Source organism: Andrena cerasifolii, chromosome 1 (assembly GCF_050908995.1).
Source record: "Andrena cerasifolii isolate SP2316 chromosome 1, iyAndCera1_principal, whole genome shotgun sequence".
NCBI classification, from domain to species: domain Eukaryota; kingdom Metazoa; phylum Arthropoda; class Insecta; order Hymenoptera; family Andrenidae; genus Andrena; species Andrena cerasifolii.
The window spans coordinates 10,005,731-10,019,895 of NC_135118.1; the positions used below are offsets into that span (position 1 = coordinate 10,005,731).

Consider the following 14,165-nt stretch of genomic DNA (forward strand, 5'->3'; position numbering starts at 1 on the left):
CACTTCACATTCATGGCAGAGAAAATTTTCTCAGTGAATGCTGAGGTGGCAGGAACAGAGAAGATAAGAAACTACTTTGAGATGATCGTGGTGTGTGTACGTTTGGGAACTACTTACAATAATATTGCGTTACGTTTCAAGTAATATTATTATATATTATAAAATATTATATAATAATATATATATTATATATATATACATAATCGTGAAATAAAGTATTTTCCCATACTTTATTGATATTCAAAAGTATAGAGTACATTTACGTATAATAACGTAAGATACTTTATTTTAAAGTACGGATGGCAACATTGGCAACCCTAGACGGAATCATTATGCCAGTTATGCGCATAAGGGCGCCAGCCGAGGGAGGCGTTAAAAAACTACATCGCACGCTTAATAATAAATTAATCCAACTCCCACATAAACGTAATATAACTGTAAGTTTGTTGTACTCCGTAAATACAAAACATATTAAATAGAAGTCAAGTGCAGAAATTTTGGGCGGCAAAAATGTGGCCCTGTGACCAACTAAACTTTATAAAGGCGACCTCCACTTACGTCCAAATTGCCCGCAACGCCCGTGGTTTTCGTTTTCAAATTTATGAAAATCTCCCGAAATATGGAAAAAAAATCTGTGACAGAGACATTATTAGAAAATACAAGTTTTTAAACATAAATTACGACTCGAAAACAAGAACATATAATTTATGATATTCATTTTATTACAAAAACAGGAAATTCCTGCGCGGTCGATTTGGCCGTGGAATTCGCCGTAGTTAGTTGATTTGACTATTATTAATCATAACGAAAGGGTTATTCTGATTGAGTATTACATATGTACGTCACTTACGTATGTAGAAAAAATGTTAAAAATGAAAGTAACGAAATATTAAGATGTGTATATAACTCTACGAATGAGTTTCTCCGTATCACTATAGCAACGAATACGAAAACACCAACATAACCTACACGGTGAAAGCAAACGCGTATACGACTGTGCGGTTTATATTTATTTAAGAAAACTATCAGCCAAAATTAATGGCTGAGCAAAACTTGTATGTACCAATCACATATATTTTTGTTCATAAAGATGGGGTTTGAAATAATTAAAATTGAGGAAGCTTCGATTAGACTTCAAGAGAAGCATCACTATCCTTCACTTTTGGAATTTAGATACATTTGTCCGATGCATCGCTAATGCGTGAATATAGTCATATACTTTCTTATGTTCTCGTGCTCTTTTTCATTTTGCTTATGAATTGTAATAATGGATTGAAGTTTTTTACGTGATTAAGAAATACTACGTTTATAAATTGTGTAATGTAATCTAAATTATGGAGACGAGAAAGCAATAGTAGGGACGAAATTATCTTTCAGAGAAAATGCGCGAGATGCAGCGTTGCGTCTTTGTTTGGAGGAAGAGCAAAGGCGTAGGACCAACCCAAATGAAACGTACGAGCGTTCACTTATAATTGTCGGTAGCAAAGCAGTTGTGCGTAATGTCGTAGTCAAAAATAGTAAATTATGTTCTTAAAAATGATTCTTTTCATATTTTACAAAAGAGAATATGAATTCTTAGGGCAAAACTACAATGGTATACCGATTTCTTGAGAAAGACGAATCGCCGAAACCAACAATTGCGATGGACTACTCCTTCGGGCGTAAAGGTGGAAAGAGTTTAGTAAGTTCTGCTTTTCATGATGATTTTACTATACAGGATATCCCTACATAAGTAATACACAAATTATTGGCTGAATTTAATTTCTTTCGTGTAGAATTTCACTGTACTATCGGCCTAAATTTTTGTCTTACGTTTTTCCAAACGGGCTTGTAATGCTATATTTTTATTTCAGTATACAAGTTATACAATGTGATCAATTCAGCAACCTCCTGAAAAGGGTAAACAGTTATAAATTAATTAATTTCAAATTCTGAAGATGCTCATGTTTTATTACGCGAACATTTTATAAATGATTATATCTGTTTCTAAACGAAATTATGCGAATATCAAACTTTGGATTGCTCCAAACAGGTTTTGAATGATATCATGTATTTGCGTTTTAACTCTTTTATGACACTAATAAAAATATAGTAATTATAAGATTGCCTTGAAGAATTTAGAAACAATTTTTTGATACCATCAGATTCTACAAAGAAAAAATAATAAAAAAAACTTTCTTACCTTCGTTTGTCTCTTCTATTGGGATATCCTTATACATACGTACATAAATAGTATATGCCACCGATTAAGTATTCATAGGATACTAATATAGAGAAAAGAATATTTTATTTCGAAGATGTTAGTAATAAATTTAGAAAAATATCTTTTTGTAAGAAGTGAACGTTAAAGATGAAGTACTTGGGAACTAGTTTACAATTTTGTAAATATGATTTTTCATTGATATATTTTACAGAACACCCATAAATATCGTCGAAAATTTCAAAAGAAAAACGGAGATATACATAAAAGTACCGTTACTGTAAAAATGTAACTTAACCCTTCGAGGTCACACCTTCTTATAATCACAAGTTGGTCACACGGGGTTCACTGTACCCCAGCGTCGTTTTTGACTTACCATTTTCGTATTTTTGAGTCTTTTAACTTTTCAGTGATAATTGTACGTTCGTAATACTTATACAATCATGGTCTAACAGTCTTTTTCTAGAAATGTAAATTTTAATATGATAAAATTTGGGTAATTATTTAGAAGTTTTCCGTCCTCGCCGATTTCAATGATTTTTGTATATGTTATCAAGATCAAGATTCTGAACAACTTTTTCCTATACATATTACCGCCGCACGACCTTCGTTTCCGAGATATTTGCGAAAAACTTCTGTCGATTTATTCCGACGCAACGCATTCCATTTTCCAACTTGTCCCGGGTATTAGTATTGGTTGGGGCTAGATTAGTGCGGGGGGCGCGTAAAGCATGATAGCGAACTGATGTGAGTTTAGATATTTGAACCAGAAACTTCCGGATGCCCGTCAACACCCCGACTCATATCGGCCCGCTAACATGATTTACGCGCCCGCGAGCGGGCGCGCGCCCCCGCGCTAGTCTAGCCCCAACCAATACTAATACCCGGGACAAGTTGGAAAGCGGAATGCGTTGCGTCGGAACAAGTCAAAAGCAGTTTTTCGCAAATATCTCGGAAATGAAGGTCGGGCGGCGGTAACATGTATAGAAAAAAAATATTCAGAATCGTGTCCCCGACAACATATTCAAAAATAGTTGAAATCGGCGAGGACGGAAAACTTCTAAATAATTACCAAAAATTGTAGTTAAAAATGAGCGATTTTCCACGGTTGTGAGAAAAAAGCGATTTTTTAATTATTTTTTTTTCTTGCGTTAAATCCCCTTTGGAAGTCGTGCAGACACGACATTTTAACTCGAAAATTATTCTTGGGGTACAATACACCCCGTGTGATCACGAAGGGTTAATTGTAAAAAAATATAAGCATTTATTCTTTCATTTCAATCGTTGCCGCAGATAAAAAATATCGTACACGTGTGGGAAGTAGGATGTTTAACGTCTTCGTTGGTATCAGCCGCGATGACAGGTTCATCTTTAACTCATTCTCCGCACCACATCACAGTATTGATGATACTGGATTTATCGCAACCAGAAATTTTATGGTCTACGTTCGACGAAGCTTTGTCGGTAGTTCGTAACGCGATGAAAATGAGTTACGACGACGTGACGATTCAAGAACTAAAGCTGCAACGTGTCAAAGAACGAAAGAGGCCGGTGGAAAGGGAAGTCGATCAATTTCCGGCGAAACTTTACATTGTAGGAGGGAAATACGACCAATTCAAGGTATCGCCGAGCTACCACCGAAAATAGTGAATTTAATAAAAACGGTAGTACTTTGTACACCAATAAAAAAAGTTATTTTTGTCGATTGCACGATAGGATTTAGATCTAAGCGTAAGAGAAATAGTTGGGAAAACTTTGCGAGCCATAGCTCACGTCTTAGGAGCGGGCCTCTATTATCATTCATCGAAAGATAAAACTCTACTGCGCAGAACGAAAGAGTTACTATCTCATTGTGGTTTTGGCGCTCAGCTTTCGTGAGTTTCGATTCAACACCAAAACATTAGTAATATTTTAAAAGTACAATTGTGTCTTTCGTTTTTTTTTTTTTTTGGGGGGGGGGGGGATAATTCAGTGATGGAAAATGCACGGATTTCGAGAAAGCATTGGCGATACCCGCCGGCTCGGATTCCTTCTCGTCGATCGATTTGCAATTTCCTCCGACCAGGCCGTCGGCAATCTTAGACGCCATCAAGCAGATTTATACTACTCGTGTACCGCAAGTGTCGAGAAGCAACGATATTATTTTGGAGGATCCCAGTAACGATCCCAACTTTAATGAGCCAATTATCGATAGATTACAAGCTCAACGGGAAGAGGTATCGCTACGTGGCTTCATTTGCACAGGATGTTTCAGAACCATAAGTAACAGTTTAGTTTGATAAAACTCTGCGAAACAAAAGAATTCTGATAAACAGAGATGGCCGGAGGTCAGTTTAGACTTTTAGAGGGCGAACAACAGAAATATTATAATGGATAAAAGAAATTTCTCAAAATAGTTCAGTCTGTATCTACCTACACTGCGTTCCACATTAGAGCATACTCGTTTCGCGCAGGGATACACTGTTGCTTGGTAGTAAACCGGCTGGGAAAGTGCTACGACCAATCGCGAAAGTGCTACGACCAATCGCACGTGTCAGGTCCGTGGGAGCTGCGCAGACCGGTCGCAAATTGGTAGGGGCGTTGGTACACTCTTATATGGAACGCAGTTGTATGTAATATTACATATCCATGGGCGTCTGCAGCGGGGGGCAAGAGGGCTGTTGCCCCCCTCCCCCGGATTTGAGAAAAATCGCTTATATTTAAAAATTAATTTTTAATAAGTTTGTACTAAAGAAGTGAATATTTTTAAAATTTTAATTAATTTGACAAAGTTGCCCCCACCCCCTGGAAAAAAGTCTGCGGACACCCTTGGTAGGATCAGATATTAATGTTACTTACATAGGTACATGAAAATATTACTTTGAAACTTTCTTTTAATTATCACTGTACATTAAATCAAATTCGGGATATTCAGTACCTACTTTACGTAGTAAATCCATAATACGAATATTGTGGAATATATCGGGAGTCTGGCATATTAACGTCTAATATGGCTTCGAAATAAAGATTTAATGAACCGTAGATCTTTTGTAGATTAATTTTGTATAAATTTCCTGTTTCACCGAGTTGTTGCAATTTTTCAAAATAAGCGATTCTCTCTACTGCTTGTAATCTCATATATTTATTTTATTTGCTTTTTTGTATAGCCGTGACGGATATTATCTACAAAATTGACAGCTTGATTTTATCACAAATTTAGAAAAATATATTTTATTACAAATCTGAGCATCTTAAGAACGATTTGTTTGTGTATCTGTGTTTATTAGAATTCTTTTGTTTCTTTTTCTATGAGTTTTATTATGCAGCTAAATTTGTACTTGAGCGACACTTTTACCAACTGAACTGTTTAAACTATCAAACAGTTTTTTTTTTATAAATATTCATATTGGCTGTTGTCTCGCATTTATTTAGTCCCCGATCTTATTACCGTTTTCTCGTTTCACTGAATGGAGCAGGTAAGAGAGTGTGCTGCTTTCAGGAAATTGGTATTCTCCTCCACGATATGCTGGAAGGTCGAACATCTCAAATTCCGATCCCAGATCCATCATAGACACAATGGCCAGATAAAGATATTTCATCGCATGGATTTACCACGAACGTATGACGACCGACAGATATTCGAATGAAAAATCCTCTGGGATGCTCTTCACGTGCTCCATCTTATCAGAGATGAAAAGACACTTCTGACATGTAGAAAATATCCTTTTTTCTTATATGCGTGTGTTACAAAAAATTAAATACACCGTACAAATATGTAAAAATCTAGTAGTTGTCAAGGTAAATGTTTTTCAATTAGATGGTACTAAAAATATTTCTTATAATGAATAAGTTCGTTTGAAATTTAATTTAATGCAGACCTGGGTAAGGTCTTGCACATGGCGATTGAGTATAAAAAGCATTATTATAAAAGTAATTCATTGTTTACCATAATTTGTTTTTAAATTTTAACTCTTTAACGAAAGATGTATACATACGTATATGCTGTAAGAAAGTAATGATACATTTGTTAAAGTAGTCTAATATGTAGTTCTGGATGTCAGCAACCTTTTGTGACTGGTTGGTTCTAGTACTTATCACAACAGCTAATGCGGAGCTATAAAGGAGCATACAAAGTAACCAATTTCTACTTGAAGTTTTCGCAGTTAAAGTGTTGATAATACTAATATCGTGTCAGTCAGAATTATAGAATTCGCAACGTCGTTCTTGCAATATTGAGTCTCTTCTTCATTGTATATCGAAAGCACATAGATCAGAAGAAAGGCATTAGTATTTGCAATGGCAACAATGATAAGAAGGCTAGCGATAAAATGTATTTATCAGAAGTAAGCAGAATTATGTCATACGATACGGTTGTGTATGCTACAGCACATACCAGTCTCGTTGGATCTAATATTGAAGTATGACAAAAATTATGTAAAAGAAAAGTTTGTTAATTTTGATTTTTTTGGTACATTTGTTGATCCATTTTTGGAGGATTTAGGAGGACAGGTGATTAAATTTATCATATATTTTTCATTTGTTTCGAGCATCTGATACAAATGATAACAGAAATACAATCTGTTTAAAATGTAAATACTCTTTGTTTACACCTTATTTTCGGAAGGCTTTTGTAAATTTTAATTAGTCACGGAATGAATTCTGTAAATGTATTAAATATAATTTTTAGTAATTCCTTTAACACGAAACAAAAGATTCTTTCAAATACAATAAGTGTAATATTAAGAAGTATAATAAATATTATAAAGAAAAGAGTCGTTTCGGTATCTCCTGTTTCTACTTACGTTTACTCGTTACTTACTCGTTAAGCAGTACTTTGTTCACTAATTTAGAGACGCCCTATATATGAAATACATAATTGCATCGGACATCATAAACATATAATTAGAATGTTTTCATGTAGAATTTCCTTGTACAGTGAAGTTATTTTTAAGTTGATCAAAGTATTTGCGTTTATTTGTGTACACACATTACGGATCGATCTCGGAAAAATAAATATCAAACTATATACATTTATGTATCAGAAAAAAATATACAGGGTGGTTCAAAACTATAGATGCTTAACTGGCGAATAATGCCTGTCAAAGATATTATAAGTTTGAAATTATGTATTGTTTATTATGTACATATAACAGATCAGTCTTGCAAACGTCGCGCATGCAATTCTCAGTACCATATTATGTATTCGATATTGTCGCACACACAATGTAGCACTTTCAACGAAAGAAGCAAAAAGAAATACCACAATCCTTTGTCCACACACTGATGATGTGCATTGGGCCCGTTCTCTTGAAAATTTTCAATCAATTCAGTCATTATCCTGTTTTGAATTACTTGGAATACTATTCAATTTTCAAAAGTTTAAAAATATTGGTAAATGTTGAAAGTTTTAACGAGTCTTTAAAATCTGCAAATTTCATTCTACCCTTACGCACATATTCGTACTGATAAAGAAAGAACAAACGTATCAAAGTTTTCCATACCCATTAACACTTTTTATCTCTTAATCTCCCCAAATATACCCCCAGTGATATCAGTGTTCTAATTAATACTTTAACAGCCGTTGTCGCGTATACGTTGTTTCACGATTTCGACCTATGTAGGTACTATTCTCCGCATAGGCGTCCGGAGGGGGGTGCAAAAGGAGCAGTGGCTCACCCCCTGAGAAAAAATCGCTTATTTTTCAAAACTGATCTTTATTAAGTTTATACTAAAAAGGGAATGTTTTAAAATTTCGGTTTTAAATTTTTAATTAAATTGGCACTATAAAATGGGTTAAACGAAACAAGAGGGGTATATTTTTCTTTACCAGCATCTGAAAGTTACCCCCCCCCCCCCCTGGAAAAAAATCTCCGGACGCCCTTGATTCTCTGAGAGCCTAAGAAATCAATTTCATTTCACATTTATCACCGTCAAAACTACATCCATTCAAAGTTTTATATCTTATGTACAATAGTTGCGACATTTGAAAAAGATTGGCAACGAGCGATAGTATGTTCCAAAATGTACGGCCGTCAAAGTGTTAACATTAGGTGCTGGTTGTATTACATTTTGTATAAATGAAAGAATTCATTAGTAGGTAGTAGATTTAAATAAATAAATTACTATCATTTTCAAAACGTTTGATTTACACAGTTACATGTGTATAGTGGCTATTTTATTGTATTGAGTGACGCTGAGCAAAATTTGTTATTTCGATCATTCAAGTGAGTTTCTTCTATTTATTTTTTTTAATACTATAGATATTAAACCAATTATTTGCTAGAGCGTTCTTAGATAATGTCTTCATAAGTTTCTGTATTTGATTGTAACAAGTCTTGTATAGTTTGTATGTTATAACAGTTTTATTCTGCAAAACATGGCTGGGGACAAAAGTAACACGTCACTATGGGGATGAAAGTAACATGTTACATGGGCGAGCAAAATAGCATACAGGACAGGAATTCTTCAGCTGATAATGATTGTCTATGTCTGGTTTGATTGGAGCCTTTCAGTGAAAGCTGTTCGAGAGAGAATCATCCCAAATGTCTAGATTTTAAGGGTTAGACTCTCGGTGATCTTCACTACGTATCTCATAATTTTAATTCGAAGTATGTAAAATTTAATACGTATCATTCAACTAAATACACAATACCAAAGAAATGTTCGAAGCTGATTATGCTTTCCACCTTTCATTATTTAAAATTTATTTCTTTTTATTGTTACTTAAAATATGTTTATCTAAACGTTTCTTTCTATCGTTTTTTATAATAAAAAATCCTTTCTGCGTTGGACGAAGTGTTTTTACTTAATTCTCCTGAAAATAATTAGTGTTACTTTCGTTCCCACGGTATGTTAATTTCGTCCTACCCCTACAGGATAAAAGTAACAATGCCAGTCACTGCGGAAAACTGCCATAACTTTTCCACTAATTATCACTTAAGGCTGAGTCTGGGCTGAAATAACAGACCAATAAACATAGTATCTTAAGACATACTTTTCATTTCTATATCAATAAAAGACAATTGTAGGCTAGGCCAAATGTAAAAAGTCTTACGTTTGTCCCCGCTCTCCCCTACATACTTTTGAAACCACTACATTATTATTCCACCGTCCTGTATTCAGTACGGATAGTACCTATTGAAGACAAATATATCCGATCGATCGGCGCGGATAAGTTGCAGCGCGGAGGGTGAAAAATTCTCGAAATTCGAATAATACTTAAACACTTAAAGAGATTGAAATTTTTTGTCACACGCACGGAACGATTCGGGGCTTAGCAAACATCTCATCGACACGAGCTTGATTCTTACCCCGAATATTATCGCGCAAGCGTCTTTTCCCTCGTCCTTTCCCGAAGGGCACAGCCGTGGAGGGGGGAAAGTTGGAGGGGGTGCGCTACCGTCATCATCGCGAACCGCATGGCTATCCCCGGTCCACCGTGACGACGGAGAGCGGTGCGCTGATAAGGAACGGTGAACGTCAACACGCGTGCGCGTCCAGTGCGGCGCGCATGCGCGCCGCTGTGTACGGCTCGCTCCCGATAGTCGGAGTCGAGCGTTCACGAAAACGGGATCCGGCTGGGGGGGTTTTTTGCTGCGTTGTGTCGCGGGCCACTCGCTTTCCGGCCTGCGCGTTTCCTCAGTGAAAATGCCGCTGTGACAGAGTACCGTGCTCTGACCAGGGCTCGCCGCGCCCCAGCAAAAGGCTGCTCCGAAGCTGTCTTCGCGAGTTTTCCACCGACAGCTACCGTAGTTCCGCTGCGGATCTGTTATCATTCACCTCCTGCCCCTCCTACCCATGCGCTCTCCCTCTGACGTTGGCCATTCGCGCGTTTTCCTCTCTATCTCTCGGCACCGTTGTCGCCGTGTCACCGAGATTCAGCCGTGCTAGTGGGAGTGATCGTCTGCTAGAGCTGCGCCGGTGATATTCGAACAGGTGAGTGAGGAAGAAAACTGCTTGACAGTTGCTTAACTGTGATCCGTTGATCGGGTAGCTTTCGGCTTACACCTGTCAGCGAGAATCGGAGCTGCCCGAATCGACGAAACGGGGGGTTAATTTGTTTTCGTCGCGCGACCTGCCTTCCAAACGTTGTATATCGCGGTTATCGTAGAACGCCCACCCCCCCTCCCCCGGCTTCTTCTCGCGGTTATCGATTCCAGTGTGAACGCGCCCACCCTGGACAGTTATCATCCGGTGTCGTCCTTCGTTACGCGCATCTTTCGTGTGATCGAGTTTTTCGAATGATCAATATTGCTAGCGCGCCTACCTATGCGCTTTCATGTCTTGTCTTCAAGCGTGGTGGCTAGAATGCGTCCTCGGGGAGGGGGTGGTTCCCCGTGGTCCTTCAACGTGTGCTTATGATTTGAATGGTATTCTTTTGTCGTATTGAGCGAACTGAATGTAACCAACCCTGTACTTCGCGGAATAAATTATCTGCTGGAGTGGCGATTGACGATAGTTAATTTAGGTGGGGATTTTTTTGTAAGGGTGTCTGCATGTTGACAGACATGGGGATCGAGGGGATCATGCAAGTGTATATTCTACTCCGAGTTGGCTGGCTTGTGGTTATGAGAATTTAGTTATTTCGGGTATAATTTGTAAATGTAAGTAGAAATGTGTCGCTGATTTAATTCGACGATCTGTTTGGAAATAGACGGTATGCTTCGCTAGAGTAATATGAATGCCGCTGTATACGAAGGCGACGTATCTCGAGATCAACACAACGTAAGATGTTGAGACCATGAACAGTACTTATGCGTTCAGGAGTAGTATTATTCTTAGAGTTTGACGTTGTGATATTTTTTAATATGTTTAAATTACTAGGTATGCTGTTACATAATGAAACTAAATTTTATTATTTGATCTTTGAAAGCACGGAGATCTATTTTTTCTCCCTTCAGAAATCAGAGAACTATACGACCAATTCGTAAAAAGAATATATAGAACTCGAGTGATGTCCAAATTTTTCAAACAAAACTATAAATATAGGAATATGATAATTTAAAACTATAAGTGTAAAGATATCAAAATATGAATTCGTAGAGGATACACATTGCAATCAGAACTATCGAATGTAAATTTACTTCTTGTCCTCAGAAACGAACCGATTTACTTAAACGAACATTTTCACAGAATACCTAATTCATATGAAATGTTAGGGTACTTGATGTGTGACAGTCATTACGTAACGTTGGATACGGTGTTAACGTGAACTTGTAATTAATCGATGGTCATCCGAGTTGGTTATTTTATAACTATTTTCAACGATATACGAAAATAGACTGCTCTAATAAATTAGGCTGCACTAAAATTATAGATTTCATTGTTTGAAATACAAAGCCCAATTTGACTGGTTAGCATTTCAAAATACCACTTTCGCAATACAAACTGTCTTTAAATGGGATAAGTCGAAATGTATAAATTCTTCCAGACAACAGAAATCAAAAGCTTCATTCTCGAATTATGAAGAATTAAAAATTCGGGGACACAACCTCCGGCGCGCGCTATTTAAATTTCAATCCCCCAATCGCGTATAAGCATAAATGCGCACTTACTACACAGAAACACGTGTAGGAAATTTTTAACTTCGACTACTTGTTCCAAGTTCAAAATATGGTTACGATATAGATTTGTCCAACAAAATTTCACAATTTAATCGTTACAGGGCCAATCGATACGATTTTTTCTCAATAATTTCGATATTAATACAAGCTTTTTAGGGAATGACCATAAATAAAATACCTGTAGACTGTTTAGTCTAGTAGACCGCCTCCTTGGGTCTGTGAGATTAGGGCCGACGCCTTTTGCGTCGTAGGACTGATAAGTACGTGACGAGTTCGGCCCGCCCGTGTCGATCACGTATTGTAAACAACCCTGGCTATTTGCCCTGGGAGCCTGCGGAGATGTTCGGTTAGTCAGTTCGTCTCCAGGCCCTAACCAGTCCATATCTAGTTTTAATAAACGTCCACATTTACTATTACTTGTCTGGGTTTTATTGAGACCACCTCCTACATACCTTTGCTTTAAAATATCGTGAAAAGTACTAGTACATTAATTAAAAATAGCTTCTTAAAATAAAACGAATTAAGAACGTGCCCGAAAATTTGTCACAAGAAGCGCATGAAAAGCTTATGCGCGCCTTTATCAACTGGTGTGAGATTTAATAGGTCTCTCGTAAGAACGATAAAAATCAAATGCATTAAATAAATAGTCTTTTAATGTTAATAGAGGGTTATACATTCCGTAAAAATAGGTTACAATAATTGCAATGGATAGTAGGTATGCAAATGCAACCGAATTTTTGCAATATCTAAATTTCTCTTTTTCAGCCCGTAGCTTTTACGCTTTTTGTCACGGAATTACAGGCTTGTTGTCCTTCGTCTTCGCAATAATTTCTGTCTCCAGGAATAGTCTTAATCTTTCATTTACTAGTTACACGAGCAACTTGGCATGCTAAAGTATAAGCTGTATTATACAATGTCTCAACTACTTTAGAGTACGAAAATGTAATTCTTATTCTTCGTTGGTATGTACTAAGTTTACTTAAATAACAAGAAAAATTTTCTTCGCTGGTGTAATTAACTGGAGGTTTATATCTCCATTAAGGGGGGATTCTTGGGAATTTTTTTTCTGAGTAACTGTTAAGCGGATCTTTTCCAAACTTTCAGGGTATTTTAGTTCACATTCCAACAATAAAAATTGATTTTTTCGTTACAAAGTGTTCGGTAGAAATGGAGATATATGAACACGTTCGTTAGGACTCGCGCGCCGGAGTTGCAATTATGCGATTGTAATGGTGGCCCCAATTCCTTCCCTGAAATAAAAAAAATTAAGGATTTTCTTTTTTCTAGTTATTGTTTGAATGTGAACTAACATACCCTGAAAGTTTAGAAAAGATCCGCTTAGCAGTTTCTTAGAAAAAAATTCCCAAGAATCACCTTATTCCTAGCGTCCTAAATAGGGCTTCCTCCTTAAGCGAACATAATAATATTCCGGTGTTAGTTGGAACTTTGTAACTCTTTCCTACTGACACCTATTTTCCTCATTAATGAATTTTAATTCCCGAAGTTCTCGTAACATTTCTTAGGTATATACCCTCGTCTAGAGTCAAACAATTACGCTATAAGAGGAACTGCAGGAAGTGACTATCTTTTTGTTCAATGTGACTTTCTGCATCGATTATGCCGGTACTCTATTACTGTTGAGTGATCTTTTAATTTAAAGTCATATTCTATAATTATTCAGATTATACCAAGAATATTTGGAGAAAATCTACACCATCTATTTTCAACACGATTAGACAAAAGATTAGACGTGAACATTGAGTTGGGCAGGGTTCCTCAACTATAATGGTAACAGATAATATCACTAAAAAATCGCATACCTCGTGTAAATACTATGAAAAAAATATTGTCAGTTTCTAAAAAGATATAGCAAATGGGGCAGAATGTGACTGCGAAGAAAACCAGATAACATGCTTGTACCTGCACAGTTTTTTAATTTCTGAGCTGACAAGGGTCTGAATCACGAACCGGTGCTTCAAAAACGGAATACTAAATCCTTCTTCTAAATACTTTGATCCATTCTTTAAATACCTTGATCCATCTTCTTAATAACTCGATTCCTATCTCACTTCTTTCCAATTGACAATTTTCCAGGCTTGGTCTCGCAGAGGGGACTAAATATTTTACACGAAGCTAGACCATTAAGATTCCTTTTGAATCCATCATCGTTTGTCGATCGTAGGTAAAAGCGAGCAACAGGTTTTCACCTGTGTATGCGCGCAAAGTCGAAAAATTCAGAGCTGTTGATGTTGCCTGAATCTCGCGAACTCCATTGATGTATTTATAATAGTAGCGTACCTGGCGGAGTCAGGCCACTGAAACGCCAATGCAGTAGTCGCGCTGACACTAACTGCTTCGTCATGATCCAAGCAATGGAAACTTGTTCGTGCGCAGGGTATCTTTGAATGTTCGCTCGAACTAAG

The 14,165-nt window shown here is 36.8% G+C and overlaps 1 protein-coding gene and 1 long non-coding RNA gene across 2 annotated transcripts in view; one reads left to right on the plus strand and one right to left on the minus strand.

The window, feature by feature from the left end:
• LOC143375492 (uncharacterized) overlaps positions 1–14,165 on the minus strand; it is a 448,968-nt gene that overhangs the window by 227,248 nt on the left and 207,555 nt on the right. The window lies entirely within an intron of this gene.
• Positions 921–6,890, plus strand: LOC143375460 (cytoplasmic dynein 2 light intermediate chain 1). Its single transcript, XM_076824564.1, has 7 exons — positions 921–1,055; positions 1,378–1,492; positions 1,580–1,681; positions 3,494–3,820; positions 3,917–4,074; positions 4,173–4,416; positions 5,679–6,890. Exons 1-7 carry the CDS (start codon positions 1,039–1,041, stop codon positions 5,748–5,750), a joined length of 1,035 nt encoding a protein of 344 aa, XP_076680679.1. The 5' UTR covers positions 921–1,038; the 3' UTR covers positions 5,751–6,890.

Excerpts from the sequence above, each read along its gene's own strand:
- LOC143375460 (XM_076824564.1), top strand. Across the intron at positions 1,493-1,579 it reads TTGTCGGTAGCAAAGCAGTT|GGCAAAACTACAATGGTATA; the intron begins GTGCGTAATGTC and ends ATGAATTCTTAG. Across the intron at positions 4,417-5,678 it reads TACAAGCTCAACGGGAAGAG|GAAATTGGTATTCTCCTCCA; the intron begins GTATCGCTACGT and ends TGCTGCTTTCAG.